The sequence below is a fragment of the Peromyscus leucopus genome, chromosome 23 (assembly GCF_004664715.2).
Source record: "Peromyscus leucopus breed LL Stock chromosome 23, UCI_PerLeu_2.1, whole genome shotgun sequence".
In the NCBI taxonomy this organism is placed as follows: domain Eukaryota; kingdom Metazoa; phylum Chordata; class Mammalia; order Rodentia; family Cricetidae; genus Peromyscus; species Peromyscus leucopus.
The window spans coordinates 14,571,595-14,593,445 of NC_051082.1; the positions used below are offsets into that span (position 1 = coordinate 14,571,595).

Genomic DNA, 21,851 nt, shown 5'->3' on the forward strand with positions numbered 1-21,851 from the left:
ATAACAAAACAAAAAAATTTACTCTTTTTTTTTTTCCCCCAGAGACAGGGTTTCTCTGTGTAGCTTTGGCACCTTTCCTGGAACTCACTCTGTAGCCCAGGCTGGCCTCGAACTCACAGAGATCCACCTGGCTCTGCCTCCCACGTGCTGGGATTAAAGGTGCACGCCACCACCGCCCGGCTTGTTTTGGTTTTTTCGTTATAGGACCTCCCCATGTAACTTTGGCCTGAAACTTGCTATGTACACCAGGCTGGCTTCAAATTCATAGAGACCCACCTGCCTCTGCCTCCGGAGTGCTGGGATTAAAGGTACAAATGACACCATGACCCACTCTTACAGCTGTATCTTACAAAGCAATATTCTTAAACGATGGCTTCCAAACTGGCCGTCGTATCAGAATTACTTTGAACCTTTGTCAGGTAAGTGAGATGGGATTGCTAGGCCTCACCACAGGCTGAGTACCATAGCCAGTGAGGACAGGGGCTGGGCAGCGTCGGGTCTCATCTGCCCAGGGTCTTTCAGATATGCCGCCGTGTGGAGAGCCCTGACCTCCAACACCAGCTCTGAGTGGCACTTCCCAGGTCTGCTCACCATCAAAGATGAGGGCTTAACACACACCGCAGGGTTATTGGTCAGGAATCTTCTTTGGCTGTAAGTCACAGGTATCTAAGGCATGCCAGGTCTTGGTTCAAAGAAGCCAAGTCCTGTAGCAGAGGCAGTGTGCGGCTTAACCGAACCCAGAGCCTCAAATGCAGCTTCAGGAAACACCCTTCTCTCTGGACCCCTCTTGCTTTTGTGTTGCCCTGGACTGTGGTCTATCCTCACCTCTGCCTGTACCAATGCCCTGGACTGTGGTCTATCCTCACCCCTGCCTGTGCCTAGGAGGCCACACACCCAGATACTGGAAAGAGCTTCCTTTCCAGAGCCCTGGTCATCGCTTGGTAACGGTGGGCCTGACCTCATCACTGTCCAGGAGCACATACTGCCCAGGCTGCTAGGCCTGGACACCCACCCTTCCTAGAGTCTGCGACAGGTTTGGCCCACCTTCACCCTGGGGACTTGGGCAGGGTGGAATGGTTCCCAAATGAAATCCTGCCTAGGCCCTGGGATCTAGCTCAGTGGTGGAGCTCTTGCCTAGCATCTGGGTTCCATCCCCAGCTCTGTATGGGACAGGGGTGGCACCCTCATCCTGGGATTACTGGAAAGATTTCGTGGGTAGCTAGCTGTTTAGCTCAGTCCACAGGGCATGGTAAGTCTCTGAAAAGTATCCGGTGTCTTTTCATAGTCCTGCCTCTGGCTAAAGAATTACAGGCCAGAAGCCAAGGTTCCCACCCTTTTCTGTGCAGAGGCTAGAACCCAGGGCTTGACACATGCTGAGCAAGCACACTGGCACTAAACTGCCTCTCCAGCCCTCAAAAGTTCAAGGTTATCCTCAGCTACATAGCTAGTTCTGGGCTATCCTGGGCTACATAAGACTCTGCCTCAAAAAACCCCAAATGACAAAAACATCTACTTGGGCTGGAGCCGTAGCTCAGTGGCGTGGGTCTTGCCTGGCCAAGGCCCAGGTTCCACCCCAGCACCACACACCCCAGCACACCACCCGCCCTGTGCATACAGATGCATTTACTCTTTGGAGATGTTCCCGTGATCCAGATGTGCCCCACACCAGCCTGCAGCCTTTGTTAGCTGATGCACTCACTGCACAAGATGTTTCTGATCTGTTCTTCTCATGTCAGATCTACAGCAATTTTAAAGATTTTTTTAAAAAAATGTATTTGTTTTTATTTTATGAGCACTGGTGTCTTGGCTGCATGTGTGTCTGTGTGAGGGTGTCAGATCTTAGAGTTACAGACACTTGTGAGCTGCCATGGGGGTGCTGGGAATTTGAACCTGGGTCCTCTAAAAGAGAAGTCAGGGATCTTGACCACAGGGCCATCTCTCCAGCCTCAACTTTAAAGATTTTTAAAAAATCTTTTCATGGCTTCTAAATTTCTAAACCTGTCTCTTCTGAAGTTCATGGACCACTTCCTATGGAAAGGTAACTGTGCCTCCACCCCTAGATCCCAATCCTGTTTTCCTAAGAAGTTGTATGGAAAAGTTGGCCTAGCCATCTTGGGCACACACAAGACTCAGGTGGACAGCCAAACCAGCCCCCCACCCCACCCCACCCCAAGACTATGCCGTATTCATAGTTTTCGTACCTCATGATAGCCACCTCTGGATCTGAGGACAATGAGGTAAGCTGAAGTCAAATTTCACAAGAATACAACCTTCCCCCCAAAGAGTTCCTAGTCCCCCTTTCTTCTACAGAAAGGTGCGTGTGCACAGAGCGTGCCTAGAGTGGCTGAGTGAAGAGAGGCTCTTCCAAACCTTCTTCTTGTTTGTGTATTTTGAATCCCTATGCAACCTAAGCTGGCAATCCTCCAGCCCCGGTCTCTGGATTAGCTTAAACGAGAGGTGTGCACCACACCCTATTTTAAATGAACAACGAGAAAAGAATATAACGTCATAGGAGGAGCCAGAACTAAGTGTCCAGTTTCTATTGCCGGTGTCTATTGCCTCTCATGTCCCTCTGACTGGGGGGACAGCCGGTGCGTGGTGCTTGCTCCCAGCTCTCTTTCCATGTCGCTTACCCAGCACTGTTTAATCCGGGCCGGGTTTCGTAGCGACTTAACATCAGTGCACCCTCTTTGTTCCATAAATTTAAGGCTAATTCTGGTGGAAACATATGTGCCCCCAGCAAGCGCCCCGATAGCAGGCACTCAGCAAATGGTAATTGAATGAATGTGTAAATGAGCAAATGGTGCCCAGTGGCCTCGTTCAACTGCGAGGCTGAAGAGAAGAGTAGGATCCCTGACATTAGTGTTTGATCTCAGAGTAATTACCAAGTTCCTAACGGGCCCGGCAAATTCAGGAGCGGTGGGCAAATTCATTTGTAGGAGTCTTTAGAGAGGAAATAAATGATTGCTTGACTTTTCAATTGTGTACGTACTTGTGTGTGTGTGTGTGTGTGTGAGTGTGTGTGTGTGTGTGTGTGTGAGTGCACGCGCCATGGCATATATGTTGAATTTGAAGGACAACTTGCTGGAGCTGGTTCTCTCCTTCTATCATGTGGGTCCCAGGAATCCAACTCAGGTTGTCAGTCTTGGTGGCAATCACCTTTAGCCATTAGGCCATGTCATCAACCTCAACACATTTTGTTTTAAGAATGTATCCTGGCCTGGGTGGTGGTGCACACCTTAATCCCAGGACTTGGGAGGCAGAGGCAGGTGGATCTCTGTGAGTTCGAGGCCAGCCTGGTCTACAGAGCAAGATCCATAACAGGCACCAAAACAACACAGAGAAACCCTGTCTCGAAAACAAAACAAAACAAAAGTTAAGATCGGGCTGGAGAGATGGTTCAGTGGTTAAGAGCACTGACTGCTCTTCCAGAGGTCCTTAGTTCAATCCCCAGCAACCACATGGTGGCTCACAACCATCTGTGATGAGATCTGATGCCCTTTCCTGGCCTGTATATACATAATAAATAAATAAATCTTAAAAAAAAAATTAAGATCACCGACTGACTATACTTCCAGAATACCCACATTCAGTTCCTGGCAGTCACATGGTGGCTCACAAACATTTAGTAACTCTAGTTCCAGGGGATCTGGTACCCTCTTCTGGCCTCCATGGGCACCAGGCATGCATGTGGTACATAGACATAAATGCTGGTAAAATATCCATAATAATTTTTTTAAAAATTAAAAGGGTATATCCTCTGGAGAAAGTTTCACTCATATAAAATGATACACACAGGGAAGGGAGAGTCATTTCAGCAAACACTGAAAAAAACAGGCTGGAGAGATGGCTCAGCAGTTAAGAGCACTGGCTTCTTTTCCAGAGGACCCAGGTTCAATTCCCAGCAACCACATGGCTCACAACCGTCTGTAATGCCAGTCCCAGGGGCTCCAATGCCCTCCTCTGGCTTCTGAGGACACTAGGCACACACATGAGTATACAGATATTAATGCATGCAAAACATCATACACATAAAATACATGAATTTTTAAAAATTGGAATAATTACAATGCCCAGTGATGGGAGATGGGGGTCAATAAAATAAGGCAAGCCTGTCTATACTCAGGAGCCACTGAAGAGTGGAATTGATGGGCTGGGCTCAGTTTAGTGCTCTTGTGGCATGCACAAAGCTCTGGGTTCTCAGGACCGAGCACTGCATAAAATCGTGTGCCTTCCTATAACCCCCCACACACACACTCGGGAGGCAGAGGCAGGAAGGTAAGGAAGGAATGTGGTATGGACCTCAGTTCCATAGACTGAGGCCAGTCTGGGATGCATCTTGACACTCTGTCTTGAGAGAGATCAAGAGCAAGGGTGGGCGCTCTAGAAGCTTGGTAATTGCTCGTATGGCCAAGCCTGGTCGTGCAGGCCCGTCGTCCCAGCTACCCGGGAGGCTGAGGCAGGAGAATGACAAGTTCAAGGCCTGTCTGGGCAACTTAGTGAGATCCTGTCTCAAAATGAACTTACCTGGTGCCTCCGTGGCAGAGCATTCACCTAGCATGTGTGCGGGCCCAGGGTTCAATCCCCAGGACCCCCAAATAATTGTAATTATCACTTTTACTTGTGTATTCATGGACCTATGCTGCGGGGTAATCCTTTGGTACACTGTGAAGATTTGTCGCTGTGGCTGGGTTTAATAAAGAAGCTGACTGGCAGTAGCTGAACAGGATAAAGTTAGGCGGGAAAGCCCAATTAAGAATGCTGGGAAGGAGAAGGGTGAGGCCAGGCGTCGCCAGCCATATGCAGAGGGAGCAGGAGATGAACATGTTATGCTCATAAAGGTCCCGCCACGTGGCAGAGCATAAATAAGGAATATGGTTATTTGGGAACTGGCAGGCAGGAGAGAAGCATCCGACTACATGCCTAACCTGCAGGGACAGGTTCCAAGCCCACGATGACACTCATTTCTGGGGGCTGCGAGCTGGGGGGGGGGGGATACACTCTTCCCACTTTCTGCGACGTACAGCCTGAGGTCAGCTGGGGCCTCTCGGATCAACCGAAACCAGACTGTAGTCTCATCCAGCGGGTCCAGGCCATCCCGGTCTCTGCACTCAACATCCCTCCAGGCCCGATGCTCATCTCCTCCTCGCTTGGCACACAAACATGAAGCCCACTCCCCCTAGAGAACTTTCTTGAAATCGCCGGAAAGGGACACCTATAACCTCATTTCGCACCGATTTACCTCACACTGCGTGTGACCACCCACCATGGGGCTCCTTGGCCCGTCTCCATCCCACTGGGTTCTCACCGTCATCTACCACCCCTCGCTCTTCCTACCTCCTGTCACGGGGGCCCTGGCGACCACCTCATTCTCCTTGGCTCTTCTCAGCTTCCGTCTCCCAGCACAGCATGCACTGTCAGCCCATCAAGTGTCTACACACGCAAAGCCTGCTTGCTTAACGGCTTTCCCCTCCCCAGCAGTGGGATTGTGAAGAGGGGAGGGGCTAATACATACGCTTTCACGCTATTCGGTTTTCTTAAACTGCCGGCATATTGTCTGCATTGCTTCTGTATTCAGAACAAAAAACCCAGGAGATACACACACGGGGTCCTCTGAAAGCCTTGCGTGCTAATCTGCTGTTAAAAGTGGTCCCAGCTGGGGTAGAAATCGCAGCCAATTGGTGCAAGCTCACCCATATGGAGAGGGAGAAACTTGAGAAAGAGATCATGTGCGCAGCTTTGCCTCCTGTGATTAAAGCCCCCAGGGCCCTTCGTATGTTGGGTCCTGTGCTGAAAAGTAAATGTCAGGTTATTCTCACCCTAAAGGGAAGAGAGATGGCCCACTGTTCTAGGGGAGACCTAGAGCAGGACATCACCCAGAAAGCTTCCTGCAGAAAGACTGCAAGGCAAGAGTATTTATACATGAGCATTTAAATAAATAAATTCTAGATTACCCGAGAGCCACTGGATAAAGCACGCAGGTGGTCACACTCACACCGAGTGCAAAGCCCATGGGGGGTCTTCTCTATCGCCATTCAGTGTGCCCCCAGCACCTTCAAGGATGCCTTCTGGGGTTCGGTCCTCTCTGGCCTCGGGAAGCATGCAGGCCCTTGCTTTATTGGTCCCGCTCATTTCACAGGTGGTAAAAGTGAGGCCTGGAGCAGGAAGGCAGCTTGCACTGCCACTCTGCTTCTGAGAACAGAGCCAGAGTTTGAACCACGTAGGCTGAGCCCAGACCTGGAGTTCTGTGTTTACGCGTGTGCCCCGGCAGGAAGAAGGACAATCCTGTAAGTGGAGACGTCGATCCCCGCATGTCGCTGGAGTTCGGGGTTTTTTTTTGTTTGTTTGTTTGTTTGTTTCTGTGCTAGGCAAGCCCTTGGCCACTGAGCTACACCCTACCCAAGGCATGTGTGCTTTTTCTTAGGTCCCCTTTCACGGCAAGCGTGCATTGATCTTTACCAGCTTTGTGATTTTTATGAAAGACTGGATGGAGCGCAGCGATGGTAGGGGAAAATCTAGTCTCTAAAATACCAATGTTCTAGAACAGTTGTCTTGCTTGTTTTTGCTATGGCCTACATTTAAAAAAAAAAAAAAGTTTACTGTAACGTCACACACACCATACAAGGCAACTATTTTCTGTGGGCAGCTCAATGGCTTTTGGGTTCTTCACAGAATGGTGTAGCCATCAACCCTGCGCAACCCCGGGATATTATCACCCCCCAAAGAAACCCTACACCCATTATCAGCCCCTTTCTGCCCCTCCTCCCCCAGCCCTGGCAACTGCCGATCTGTGTTCCGTCTGCACGGTCTCGTCTATTCTTGATTGCCTAAAAATAGATCATACAGTATGTGATATGCCTGGCTAGGTTCGCTCGGCCTGGTGCATTCAAGATTCATTCAGAATGTAGCATGCTCAGACCTTCGTTCTTGGGTTTTTTTTTTTTAATTTAAATTGTTTGTTTGTTTGTTTGAGACAGGGTCTCACTATGTAGCCCTGGCTGTCCTGGAACTCACTCTGTAGACCAGGCTGGCCTCAAACTCACAGACATCCGCCTGGCTCTGCCTCCAGAGTGCTGGGATTAAAGGTGTGCGCCACCATGCCTGGCTAATATTTTTATTTTTGACTTATTTTTATGTGTAAGAATGTTTGGCCTACATGTCCTCAGAGACAAGAAGAGGCTGTCACATCCCCTGAAATTGGAGTTTTGGATGGTTGTGAGCCACCATGTGGGTGCTGGGAACTGAACCTGGATCTTCTGCAAGAATAAGAAATGTTTTTTGGTTTTTTTTTTTTTTTTTAAGAAATGTTTTTAACTGCTGAGCAATCCTCTAGCCACTTATTATTATTATTATTATTATTATTATTATTATTAATTTTTTGTTTTGTTTTGTTTTGTTTTTCCACGAGATTTTTCTCTATATAGTCCTGGCTGTCCTGGAACTCACTATATAGACTAGGCTGGCCTCAAACTCTGGGATCCACCTGCCTCTGCCTCGTAAGTGCTGGGCTTAAAGGCGTGTGCCACCGTTGCCTGGCTTCCTGTTATTTTTTAATTATTTGTGTGCTTGTGTGTCTGTCTCTATGTGGGTTTGTGCACACGAGTGCAGTTGCTTAGAGAGGCCAGAAGGAGGTGTTATGTCCTTTGAAAGAGCAGCAACTACTGCTGAGCCTTCTCTTCAGGCCCCCTTGATGATGGTGGTGATGATGGTGGTGATAGTGGTGGTGATGATGGTGGTGATAGTGGTGGTGATGATGATGGTGATGATGGTGGTGATGATGATGGTGATGGTGGTGTGATGATGATGGTGATGTGGTGGTGATGATGATGGTGATAGTGGTGTGATGATGATGGTGATAGTGGTGGTGATGATGATGGTGATAGTGGTGGTGATGATGGTGGTGATAGTGGTGGTGATGATGATGGTGATAGTGGTGGTGATGATGATGGTGATAGTGGTGGTGATGATGATGGTGATAGTGGTGGTGATGATGATGGTGATAGTGGTGGTGATGATGATGGTGATAGTGGTGGTGGTGGTGATAATGATGATGGTGATGATGGTGATGATAGTGGTGGTGATGATGGTGATGATGATAATGGTGGTGGTGGTGGTGATAATGATGGTGGTGATGATGATGGTGATAGTGGTGGTGATGATGATGGTTCTTTTTTAAATTTTTTGGATTTAAGTATTTGTTTTATTTACCCAAATGCGTATTTTGCCTGCACATATATATGTGCACCATGTGCATGCCTGGTGCCCATGGAGGTCAGAAGAGGAGATTAAATCCACTGAAGCTGGAGTTATGGATGATTATGAGCTACCATATGGGCGCTAGAATCCAGGTCCTCTGTGAGACAAGTCAGTGCTCCTAAAAGCTGAGCCATCTTTCCGATCCCCCTCCATTCTTTTTTTTTTTTTTTTTTTTTTTCTGAATAGTATTCTATGCAGTCCTGTGAACTTGCCACATTTTATTTGCCTAGTCATGATTTGGTGAGCCTTTGGGTTGTTCGTACCATTGTGCTGTTATGAGGGATGCTACCATGAGCACTCCTGTGTGGATCTCCTTCTAGTTCTCTGGTGCATGAACTAAGGAGGGGAATTGCCTTGTCAAGGAGGAGTTTTGTATCTGTCTGTCAGGGGAGTTTCTATCCCTGTTATGTCTTGACTGGAATCAGCATGCATCTGCCTGCTTCAGAGTGTTCAGGACCTGATCAGAATTTCTGAGATGTGGGCACCTAATCAACTCACCCTTGTGGCTTTGGGGGAAAAGCTCCATGATGTGGCGTTCAGGCAAGGGCATCTCTTAAAAACCTTTACAAACATGCATGCTATAAAGACTCCCCCAACCCCCTGCTGCTGGCGGCGCCGGGCAGTGGTGGCACACACCTTTAATCCCAGCATTCGGGAGGCAGAGGCAGGCGGATCTCTGTGAGATCCAGGACAGGCACCAAAACAACACAGAGAAACCCTGTCTTGAAAAAAAAACAAAACAAAAATTAAGATCGGGCTAGAGAGATGGTTCAGTGGTTAAGAGCATCTGGCTGCTCTTCCAGAGGTCCTGAGTTCAATCCCCAGCCTGTCCTGGATCTTGCTCTGTAGCCCAGGCTGGCCTTGAACTCACAGAGACCCGCCTGCCTCTGCCTCCCAAGTGCCGGGATTAAAGGCGTGCGCCACCACCGCCCAGCTAGTAAAAACAAATCTTGTACCTGTAGATTTCAAAGAGAGTATCTGTGCTTGAGCTGTTGTATGTGGAAGAGCATAAACTACAGGCATTCTGCGTGAAAAGTGCCTCATTCGAATTAAAAAGGTGTGGCCACAGGAACGAGGGGCAGTGGTACTGGTCCTCTTAGCTCGTTGGTGGAGGCAGAAGGATCAGACGTTCAAGGTCATCCCCAGCTGCATATAAAGTTTGAGGCTAGCCAGGGCTACAGGAGATCTTTTCTGTAAAAGAAAAACTGGGGCTGGAGAGATGGCTCAGCCGTTAAAGGCTAGGTTCACAATCAAAAATTAAAGAGTTCGGTTCCCAGCACCCACGGCCGTCTCTCCAGCCACCTTAATAAAGCCGGGCAGTGGTGGCGCACGCCTTTCATCCCAGCACTCGGGAGGATTAGCCCTCTCCGTGGCTTCTGTTCGGCATCTGTTGAGGTCTCGGGTGACGAGTCCCCAGGATGAGAGGGGGGAGCTGAAGTCGCAGAGGGGCTCAGGGGAGTCTCCAGACACAGCCGCACGGAGAGTCCGCCTGGCTGTGGGTCACCCTCTTGAGTCCCCTCCTCCTTCCCTGCCCCAGGTCGGCGTGAAAAGGCTGGTGTGCACAACCAGGATGAGCCGTGGTGAAGGGCTGACTCCAGTAGGTCAAGGATGTTCTAGAGGGTTGCGTGCCACAGGAAGAGGGTGTAGGGCGTACGGAGAGTCCTCCAGCCCTGCGAGCCTAAGCCTCGCTCACGGAAGGAAACCTGCGGCCACCCAGAGCCGCCTTCTGAAAAGGGGAGTGGCCCCCGTTCAAGTGTATTATGTTGCTCTCCATTTAATAAGGAGCTTATAAAACTTAATTATAAAACATGATTCAAAAGCCCTCAGTGGCTTCCTGTGGCCGGCAACGGGGACCGCACACCAAAAGGCCATCGGGGTTCAAAAATGGGTTGAAGGGAAATCGTTCTGCGGGAGAGACTCGGGCCACCCCTGTGTTTCGGGGGCCTGTGGTAGCAACACCAACAAGGGCCGACGTGCTGCATGTCTAAATGCTTAAAATTATTCACCGGCGGCGGCGGCGGCGGCGCACGCCTTTAACTCCAGCACTCGGGAGGCAGAGGCAGGCGGATCTCTGTGAGTTCGAGGCCAGCCTGGTCTACAGAGGGAGATCCAGGACAGTCAGGGCTGATACATAGAGAAAGCCTGTCTCCAAAAAACAAAATTAATTAATTAATTAATTAAATTTAAAAAATTATTTGTCAGGTGAGAAACCATTCAATAAGTGCTGAGTCAGTACTGAACCACGTGAGTGAGGGCAGGAGGTGATTACTCCAAATGAGGCTTTTGTAATATCTTCTTTGTTTTTTGAGATGGTCTCTTACTAAATATCCCTAGCTATCCAGAAACTCGCCATGTAGACCAGGCTGGCCCAAACTCACAGAGATCCTCCTGTCTCTGCCTTCTCCAGTGCTGGGATTAAAGGCGTGCGCCACCAGGTCCAACTGATTTTTTTTTTTTTGATTGTGTGTGTGTATCTATGTGTGCATGTGAATGCAGGTGTCCTCAGAAGCCAAAGCGGGGTGGGGTGTCAGGACCTTTGAAGCTGGAGTCACAGGCAGTTGTGAACATGTGTTCTAGAAACTGACCTTGGGTCCTCCACAAGAGCAGCAAACACTGTTCACTGAGCCTTCTCTCCAGCCCCGCTTTTGTGAATAATTTTAAAGAGGAATTCTTCCATAGCCCATCACCGTCTGCTTCATTCATTCACTCACACATTCATTCATGTTTTCTCCGAGCGACTGTCAAGCCAGGCTCTGTCTACACCAAGCCGCTGAGGAAGTGGAGTTGAAAGTCGCTCGCAGCATCTTCCCTGGGGAACAGATGCAAACCCAAACAGCCAGCTCAGTCACAGCAGCTGCCACCTGTCCTGGCTCTGCGGAAAGCCACAGGCTTGGTTGGTGCTGACTCTCTTCCGCATGAATGTCACTTTTGTGAGCCCCCTCCCCCACAGTCAAGGACAGGGTTTCTAAGCGTAGATCCTCCCGAGGATGCGTAAACAGCGTATTCTCACCCCCAACCCCTGGCTCACTGAGTCAGAATCCCCCGTTAACAAGCCCTCCGGGCCATTTCTGCCTGGGCAGTTTGAGAACCCTCGCCTCAAAGCCAGGCCTCACAACCTCCGCCACACTTCAAATAGTGTGACTTTTAAATAGTATGGCTGACTCTGCACCCCAAACTCATGAAATCAGGATCTCTGGGCACGGGGAACTGCCCTCAGAACTAGGAGAACTCTCCAGGCTGATGGAATGGACCGCTGCCTCAGCGGATGATGGACTAGGGTGAGAGTGCCATAGAAGGCCTGGCTGATTACAGAAGAGCATTCTGTGCTGGTCATCCTGGCCTCCTGAATCTCCAGAGTCGCCTTCACACCAGAGCATCCAGAAGACACTGAGTGGGCCACACCCATCCCCCAGTTCTCCTAAGCATGAACTTCATTTAAACATGCGGTAGAACCTGTGCAGACAGGCTCAGGAACGAGTTATAGGGGTGGCAAGCTGCCAACTTATCATTATTATTTATTATTATTATTATTATTATTATTATTATTATTATTATTAGTGTGCTGGTGTATACATGTGGAGGTCAGAAGACGACTTTCTAGATTCAGCCTCTCTCACCAGGGATCGAACTCAAGCAGCCAGGCTTGTGCGACAAGCCCTTTTTACCCTCCGAGCCCTCTCGCCAGCCCAAGCAGAGATTCTTAGGGAGGAAGAGGCAAATCACCTACTGAGTGGTTTGTGCCGCTGATGTTCGCTGAGGTCTTGGGACTCTCTGGGTATGACTAATGCATGCATTTCAATTCCCTTTGTTATCATAGTCCCCTACTTAGGAATCGAGCTAAATCATATATTCCATCAGTAATGTATATGTATCATAATTTATATACTTATTACTTATAAATTTGATCATATGTCATTAACATAGAATTATAATTTATATTGTAATTACATGAATTCTAATTAGTAAGCACGTAGAAAATATAATAATCACAGTATAATTACTGTCTGTTCAGTCCCTACCCTGTGTAGACACTTGTATTCTTCAAAACCCTGTGCGGGCTGGGGATACAGCTGAGATGTCAGAGCGATCCCCAGTGCCACATAAACCAGACATGCTGGCACACGCCTGTGAGATCAGAGGTTCAAGGTCATGCTCAGCTGCATAGCAAGATCAAGGTTAACTCAGGCTACGTGAGACCCTATCTCAAAAAAAAAAAAAGTCCACAAAAAGAAAACCCAGACTAAACACAGCACAAACCACCCCAGTGTTCATGTGTTATGCTTTGCTCTCCTCTCTCAAGATAAGAAACTTGGAGATAAGTGGTATTAAGTAACTCACTCAAGATCCCACACACAGAAAATAGCAGTTAGAATTTGAAGACCGATCCGTTCTCTGAAATTATCACTTAACTTTACTCTCTGCTAAGTAAGTGGTGGCGTATGTATCTCTTAATAGTATTAAATTTTTTACATTTTGTCATTTAAAGATGTCTGTGTATATGGGTGTTTCACATGCATATGTATTTGTACACCTCCTGTGTGTCTGGTGCCCACAGAGACGGGCAAAGGGCATTGAATCCCCTGAAACTGGAGTGACAGGTGGTTGTGAGCCACCATGTGTGTGTGGTAGGAATCAAACCCGGGTCCTCTGCAAGAGCAGCCAGTGCTCTTAGCCACTGAGCCATCTCTCCAGCCCCAGTATTATTAAAATTAGTAAAATTGGAACTGGAGAGATGGTTCAATGGCTAAGAGCTTACAGTTAAGAGTTACTGCCCTTGGGGCTGGAGAGAAGGCTCAGTGGTTAAGAGCACTGGCTGACCTTCCAGAGGACCCTGGTTCAATTCCCAGCACCCACACGGCAGCTCACAACTACCTGTAACTCCAGGATCTGACATCCTCACAAAGACATGCGTGCAGACAGAACACCAATGCACATATAATAAAAATAATTTTTAAAAAAGTTACTGCACCAGGAGGTGGTGGCACACGCCTTTTATCCTAGTACTTGGAAGGCAGAGGCAGGTGGATCTCTGTGAGTTTAGGGCCAGCCTGGGCTACAGAGTTCCCGCTCTTGCAGAGGACCCAAGCTCAGTTTCCAGCACCCATATGACAGCTCACAACCATCAGTAGCTACAGTTTCAGGGGGTCTGACACCCGCGTCTGGTTCTCTCAGTCACCTGTCACACAATGCAAGTAAATATTCATACACATACACTAAAAATAAACCTTTAAAATGATGAACATTAAAAGTTTCTCTTCAGATAGTACACATCTTTTGCCTTGTACTATTCATATAGCATGCCATGTTAATATGCTGTTTTTAATATGCATAACTATCCATATATAATCGAATGTACGATTGTGCAGTTGTGTCAACTGTAAACCCAGGAAACGCTAACTATGGAGTGGTGTCCTCACACACGGCGCGCACACAGTTTCGGTTACAGTTGCTCGCAACCAATAATGCTGTTTTCCCGAGAGCTCAAGCTGCCAGCCTCTAGCAGTTCTGCTTCACACATAGGGAAAAGCGGTCACACCTTTTTCCCTCCAACATGACACACGGATCTAAGCAGCAAAATTCTGCAAGGGAAAGGGTGGAAACGGGAGGCCCCAGCAGGCTGCAATTGTTCAGGGAACAGCTTGAGAGCAACAGGTTTGAAACGATCTAACTATCCTTAAAGTGAAAGTAAATGACCCCAGGTTTAGATACACCTGCTTAAGTAAACAAAACCAGTGTGTGTGTGTGGGGGGGGGAGCGGCGGTTGGGGATTTAGCTCAGTGGTAGAGCACTTGCCTAGCAAGCACAAGGCCCTGGGTTCAGTCCTCAGCTCCGGAAAATAAAATAAAATAAAGGCGTGTGCCACCACTGCCCAACAAAACCGTATAAGCCGGTGAGGTATGGAGAAATGGGTCGTTATGGTAGTGTTTGCATAGATCCACGATATCTCCGGAAAACGGCACATGAAGGGATAAAGAGATGCTGATAATTTTCTTCTTTAGTTAGTTGGTGGCTTTAAAAATAATAATAATAATAATAATAATAATAATAATAATAATAATAATAAAAGGAGTCCCTGGCTTGAGGCAGTTGGATCTCAAGCTAGGTCAGCAAAAATAAAAATTAAGTCAGACATAGTGGCCCATGTCTTTAATCCCAGCACTCTGGAGGCAGGGGCAGGTGGATCTGGGTGAGTGAGTTCTGGGTAAATCGGGGTGACTCAGTGAGACCCTGTCTCAAATAGAATAATAAAAAATAAAATTAAGGTAAAAAACAGTCAAAGGGCCAGGTGGTGGCAGCGAACGCCTTTAATCCCAGCACTGAGGAGGCAGAGCCAGGCTCTGTGAGTTCGAGGCCAGCCTGGTCTACAGAGCGAGGTCCAGGACAGGCACCAAAACTACAGAGAGAAACCCTGTCTCGAAAAACAAAAAACAAAAACAAAAAAACAAAGAAAGAAAAAAAGAAAGAAAGAAAGAAAAAGAGAGAAAGAAAGAGAAAGAAACAAAGAAAGGAAGGAAGAAAGGAAGAAAGGAAGAAAGGAAGAAAGGAAGAAAGAAAGAAAGAGAAAGAAAACAGTGAAATGTCTGTGGCTGGCAATATGGCTCAGTAGGTAGGGATGCTTACTCATAAGCCTGATGCCCCAAGTTCAGTCCAGGATCCATATGGTAGAAGTGGGAATTTAATGGCAGCAAGTCGTCCCTGGGTCCTCCATATATGCACCGTGGGGTGTGTGTGTGTATGTGTGTGACACACACACAAAAATGTAAATAAAAAGTATTTAAAATTTTATTCTTACTTTTACTTTGTGTATCTGTGTGTATGGGGGTGGGTGGGGTGGGGTGGGTTCACAGAGGCCAGAAGAGGGCACTGGGTCCCCTTGGTCTGGAATGACCGGGTTGTGAGCCGCCAAGTGTGGATGCTGGAACTGAACTCAGGTCCTCTGCGAGAGCAGCGGACAGCCTTAACCTCTGAGCCATCTTGCCAGTCCCTTTCCATGCTTTTAATCCCACCCAGTGTGGTGTCTGACTGCCACCAGGCCGGGGCCACACCGTGCCCATGGCTGCAGGATGGCAGTGAGTCTTGACACTGAGAAGCAGGAAGCTTAGTCCGTTGTAGCCCCGAGGTTTTGCCTGTTCTTCTTTTTTCTACTATCTTGTCCGTTTCTTGCAGTATTGATTTCAGAATCAGCTTGTCACTCTCCACAATAGCAAAAGAGCTAGCTGGGGTTCGGGGTTCCGTCCCGTTGTTCTCTGGCGGTGCTGAGGGTGGAACCCCAGGTCTGGGACAGGCTAGGCAACTGACCGGTCATCAGCCTGGAGTGCAGTCACCTTAACACTATTGAGTCATCCAAGCACCAGATAAGGAACCTTTCCACTCATTTAGGTTCCTCTTAATGTCAACATTATTTCATAGTTTTCGGAGCTTAAGCCTCCTTTGTTAAAATTATTCCTAAGTATTTATTGAATTTGATGCTACTAGAAATAAAATTATTGGGCTGGTGAGATGGCTTCACAGATAAATGTTGAACCCTCATGGTATCCTCTGTTTTTTACATGTGTCCTGTGCCACACATACATTACACTACACACACACACACACACACACACACACACACACACACACACACAAAGCACACACACATACAAAGCACACACACGTATCCATTTTTTTTAAAGAAATAGAATTATTTTTTTAATCTTCATTGTGTTCATTGTATAACAATACAACTGATTTTCATACATGGAACTTTTTATTTTATGTGTGTGAGTGTTTTACCTCCATGTATATATGTGCACCCTGTGCGTGCAGTACCTGCTGAGGTCAGAAGAGGGCGTCAGAACCGGAGTTAGGGATGGTTATAATCTGTCCTGTGGGTGCCGGGAACTATGCCTGAGTCCTCTGCAAGAGCAGTTACTGCTCTTAACTGCTGAGCCATCTCTCCACCTCTGAGTTTCACATATTGATATCAGACCCTGAAATATCACTGAAACCTTTTACCAGTTCTAATAGCTTTTAGTGAATTTCTTAGAATTCTTTTCTCTTTTATGAGATAAGGTCTCGCTATGTAGCTCTGGCTGGCCTGAAACTCACTATGCAGACCAGGGTGGCCTTGAAATCACAGAGATCCACCTGCCTCTGTTTCTGCCCCATGAGTACGGGGATTAAAGGAAGGCATGCATCACCACAGCTGGCTGTATACTAACTTTAAAAATTAATTTAAAAAAATTTACTAGGGTATGAGTCATGTATTTGAGTTTCTCAGTGAAGTACTTACTCATCCAAACTTATTTTTAAATTCTTGTAGATTCTATCTTCATGGTTTGGGAAATACTTTTTTGTTTGTTTGTTTGTTTGTTTGTTTATTGAAACAAAATCTCTCTATCTAATCCTAGCTAACTTAGAACTTGCTATGTGGGCACAGATTGGTCTTGAACTTATGGTAGTCTAACTGCCTTTTGTTTCCTGACCACAAAGAAACAGGTGTGTACCACCAAGCCTGGCTAGATTCTACCCTTAAAACAGGCTGACATGTATGTCTCAGGGTGAGGAAGTGGTTTTGATAGACTGGGAGATCCTCAGGGTGAAAAGTGACATAATAGAATAGTATTTGTGACAGTCCACATGGTATGGACAGTGTGACATCATCAGGACAGGACGAAGTGCTACAGACTGGGTGGCTTAAAAAACAAAAGGAATTAGGGACTGGAGAGATGGCTCAGAGGTTAAGTTAGGAGTGATTGCTGTTCTTGCAGAGGACCAGAGTTTGGTTCCTGTACCCACACATCAGGTGGCTCATAACCATACATCATGTGATTCCAGCTCCAAGGGATCCCATGCCCTCTTCTGACATACACAATCACCTACTCTCACATCTGTGTATATAGACACACATGCATAGACATGATTTTTAAAAGTAAGCCTTAAAAAATTATTTATCTATTAGTTTATTTTATTTCGACGCTAAGGACCGAGTCCGGTGCCTAGGATGTACTAAAACAACAAGATTTTATCCTGTGTCAGATTCCAAAATCAGTGTCATCGGTGTGATATGTCCCCTGTGACGGTTGTCGGATTGATTGATTCCTTTGGGGCTCCTCCCACATTCTGATACTCAGTTCTGTTTCCTGACCACGAGGAAGCAGGTGTGCACGGAATCACACTGTGTTCGGCTCCAAGCTGAACTGGTATAATGATGGATACATTATATTGAAAGCCACCCTCCTCCAGCATGACCTCATTTTATAATTACATTTGCAGTGACCCCATTTCTAATAAGGTCCCCAAGGTTAGAACTTCAGCATCCTTCCTGGGGGACCATAACACAACCCACAAATATATGTTCCTCTTCAGTTTTTCTTTCTCTCTCTCTCTTTCTTTCTTTTCTTTCTCTCTCTCTCTTTCTCTCTCTGTCTTTCTCTCTTTCTCTTTCTCTCTTTCTTTCTCTCTTTCTTTCTCTCTCTCTTTCTTTCTTTCTTTTTTTGGTTTGTTTTTTGAGATAGAGTTTCTCTGTGTAGCCCTGGCTATCCTGGAACTTGCTTTGTAGACCAGGCTGGCCTCAAACTCACAGAGATCCACCTGCCTCTGCCTCCCAAGTGCTGGGATCAAAGGCGTGCGCCACCACACCCGGCTTCAAGTATCTTTTGTGTTGACCATAGTCTTTGTTTCATTTTCTGTTCTCTAGATTGAAGACATGTTTAATGAGATCAAGTTTAGTGAATACGTGGACACTGGGAACCTCATCGACAAAATCAACTTACCGGATTTCCTCAAAGTCTATCTTAATCATAGGCCACCTTTTGGTAACACCATGACCGGCATCCAGGAGAGCTTTGACATACTGGGTTCCAAGAATTCCGAAGGGAAAATGGTTATTCGGAGAGAGGATTTCCTGAACTTGCTCCTCACTAAAGGTAACGCCCAAGCAAAGACATCTGGTAGCAAGCATCCTTCCCATTGCCAGCAGGAAAAGCCTCTTTAGGGCAGGCAGACACTTTGGGATCCCCATCTGTCACGAGGACAGGCCTTCAACCTCCAGGGTCACCTTGTCATGTCTTACATGTCTGACAAGTGTAGGTTAATGAGAAGGTCCCTGACCTAGAAATGAGAAACACGTGATTCACGGGCCAGCAAGACGACCCGGTGAGTCAAGGTGTCTGCCACAAGCCCAGGCGACCGGAGTTCAACTCCCAGAACTCACATGGCGGGAGAAGCTGTACTCTGACCCCCAAGCACAGCCATGGCACGTGTTCCCCCCTCCCCCACCCACAAAATAAATAAAGTGCAAAAAAAAAAAATACTTAAGAAAAGTGTGTTTCACACTCAGCTTCCCAAGACTTCCAGTCTCAGCATGCCCACTGCTGTGCTGTTGTTCCGTAGCCCAGGCTAGCCTTGAGTGGTCGCGCTCTCCATCCTCTGTGCTGGTTGGAAGTCGACACCACCACACCCAGCTTGGCTTGTAAAATGGGGGGGTGTGTGCCAGCTTATCTGTCTCCTTGGGCTATAACGAGGTCAGGATGGGTTTGGGCTGTCAAGCCACACTCCAGTGAGGGTCACCTTGTCCTGTCTTGCATATCTGAGAAGTATTGGGCTTTTTTTTTTTTTTAATCTCAGTCAACCTAAGATGGCTCTGAGAGGAGGGAGCTTGAGATGAAGCCCAGCCCAGCCTTCACCTCCACGGTCCCTTGCTCAAGCCCCAACATCTTCCCCCTGGCTTTGTAGTACCATATAAGGAAGTGTGGTGACGGACTAGGACGCTGTACATTGTCTTCCTAGCTAAAAGAAATGGCAGAATACGTCTCTTGAAGTTCTCTGGACCAGTGAGACAGCTCAGCGGGTAAAAGTGCTTACTGTTAAGGCTGAGGACCCCAGTTCAAGCTCTAAGACCCACAGAATGGCAGGAGAGAAGCTGTCCTCTGACTGCCAGCATGCACCATGCCCGGTACACACACACACACACGCACGCACGCACGCACGCACGCACGCACACACACACGCACACACGCACACACGTGCAAATAAATAAAGAAATGTAAAATTTAAAAAGAGAATTCTCTCGCCAGAGGGGTGGCACACAGCGGTAATGCCAGCACTTGGGAAGTAGAGGCAGGAAGATCGAAAGTCCCCAGCAGGGCTGGAGGCGTAGCTCGGTTATACAGTATTTGCCTAGCTTGCTCAAAGCCCTCAATTGAATCTCCTGTATCACACAAGCCAGACCTGGTGGCCCAAATCTGTAATCCCAGCACTTGGGAGAGTTCAAAGGTCATCCCAGCTTGAGGCCAGCCAAGTTTGAGGCCAGGCTGCGATACAGGAGAGCCAGCCTCAAAACAAACAAAAACAGAAGACCTTCTCAGCTCTCAACCCGGGGGTGAGACAGAGCCCCCGAGTTAACCAGACTCCTTTTGTTCCCCCGTGCCCAGGCGAGCACATGACAGAGGAGGAGATGAACGACTGCTTTGCCACGCTGTTCGGCCTGAAACCTGAGGGGTGGAAATTGGAGCCCGCATCCACCTCCGCCAAAGGTACTTGGCCTTTGTCTGGTCTTGTAGCCCCGGCTCACTAATTTGTTACAGACTTAAGTGCATTTGTTCCCTCTGACCAGTGGGAGCCACTGCCCACAAGACCCTGCCCACAAGAGTCAGTCTTCTGGGAGTCCCGTGAATAGGTGACCACAGAGCCAGTGAGCCGTGGCTGTGTCTGCCAGATGGAGGATTCCCTCCCACTCTGCTGGTCCTGTGGTGTCTTCTGACCTCCCTCCCTCCCTCTCTCCCTCCTTCCTCCCTTTCTTCCTTTCTTCTTTTGGGAGGGAGGGTGGGGGGGTGGTTTTGAGACAGGGTTTCCCTGTGAAGCCCTGACTATCCTAAACTCGCTATGTAGACCAGGCTGGCCTTGAACTCACAGAGGTCCACCTGCCTCTGACTCCTGAGTGCTGGCATTAAAGGTGTGTGCCACCACTGCCCGGCCCTTTTCCTTTCTTTGTTACACTGGGTTCATCTCTCTGGCTTGGGTGGATGAACATTAAGCCACTTCTGGAGGTAGCTTTATCCTCCACTTGACATCTCTCCATCAGCTTCAAGGTCTCCAAGGTCATCCCAGCCTTGGGGTATGTTCGATGGCAGAGGACTTTCCTCACATGCCCAAAGCCCTGGATTCTATCCCAGCACGAATTGAATGAAAACTCCTCTTCCTCTTCTTGCTGTACCCCAAGAATGTCCCACCTCTGTCTCTTCCCAGCCAGCTGTCACTAACAGGTGTGACCGTTGTGAGTTTGATCTCAGGAGGAGCCGATCCTAACAGCTCTTCCCGGCCTGCTTGGGCTGGAAAATCTCTACCCTGGTGGTTGGTGGTCAGGCCCACAGCTCCTGAGACTACAGAAGCAAAGATTCCCGGCCTGGCTCTCTGTCATCTCTTCCTCTTATGGCCTAACCAGGTTTGCCAAGACCTTGGTTAGCAGGGCTCTACTCCATAATGAACTAGTTTGAAGGGTCAAAGGTGACCCTTAGCACAAAGTACTGGCTACTCCCCCCGCCCCCTTTTTTTTTTTCAGAGCTGAGGACCGAACCCAGGGCCTTGTGCTTGCTAGGCAAGCGCTCTACCACTGAGCTAAATCCCCGACCCCTTTTCCCCCTTATGGGTGTTTTGCCTCTGTGTATGTCTGTGTTCTGTGTACCGTGTACTGTGTGCATGCCTGGTGCCCAGGGAGGCCAGGAAAGAGCGTGGGATCCCCTGGAACTGAAGTTACAGATGGGCTTGAACCACTGTGTGGAGGCTGGGAATCGAACCCGGGTCCTTTGGAAGAGCAGCCAGTGCTCTTAACCACTGAGCCATTTCTCCAGCCCACCCCCCCTACTTCCGCTTAGTGCCATTCCCTTGGGTTTTTGAGAACTCCCTCTTATTAGGGGCTTCATCACTGGAAAGGCATGTGGTTTTCCTCTTCTTGCCTGTCTAGACCCAGAAATCTGCCTTGAAGAAGAACTTCCAGACGAAATCACTGCGGAAATATTCGCGACTGAAATTCTTGGCTTAACCATTTCTGACAGTTCCGGACAGTTGGATCAGTGAAGTCACTGAGGATGTTGGCAGCACACATGACTTTGTGGGTGCTTGCACACACGTGTGCGTGTTTTCCAGGAGTCATTCCTTTTTTCTGTACATGCCTAACCCCGCCCCCCCCATCCTTTTTAGAGCCTTTAGACATTAAAAGCAGAATTCTCTTAGGCAATGGATCTCACAAAGTTGGACATTGTACTGTCTGTGAAAGAAATGAGCATGCCACTAGGACTTTGCAACCTGGTTTATGTTTTGTTCTTTAAAAAAAAAAATCATGGAAAAGAAACATAGGCTTTTTTTTTTTTTTTTTTTTTTTTTTTGGTTTTTCGAGACAGGGTTTCTCTGTGTAGCTTTGCGCCTTTCCCGGAGCTCACTTGGTAGCCCAGGCTGGCCTTGAACTCACAGAGATCCGCCTGCCTCTGGGTGAAGGAGAAAACAGGCCTGGCAGCTGGATCCCCAGGTCTGATGGGGGGAGACGCGGGGGCAGGGGGCGCTCAGCCAGTGGCAGGTCTCCCTGGAAGTCACAGTCAGCCACTCATGCCCTTCCTCTG

General features: G+C 48.0%; 1 protein-coding gene across 1 annotated transcript in view; it reads left to right on the forward strand.

Annotated features, from left to right (window-relative positions):
- Cfap251 (cilia and flagella associated protein 251) overlaps positions 1–21,488 on the forward strand; it is an 82,636-nt gene extending 61,148 nt beyond the window's left edge. Inside the window, 3 exon segments of the mRNA XM_028885763.2 lie at positions 17,936–18,164; positions 19,671–19,772; positions 21,200–21,488. Coding sequence (XP_028741596.2) covers positions 17,936–18,164; positions 19,671–19,772; positions 21,200–21,312 — 444 coding nt within the window. The 3' untranslated portion in view covers positions 21,313–21,488.
- Positions 21,489–21,851: the final 363 nt, after the last annotated feature.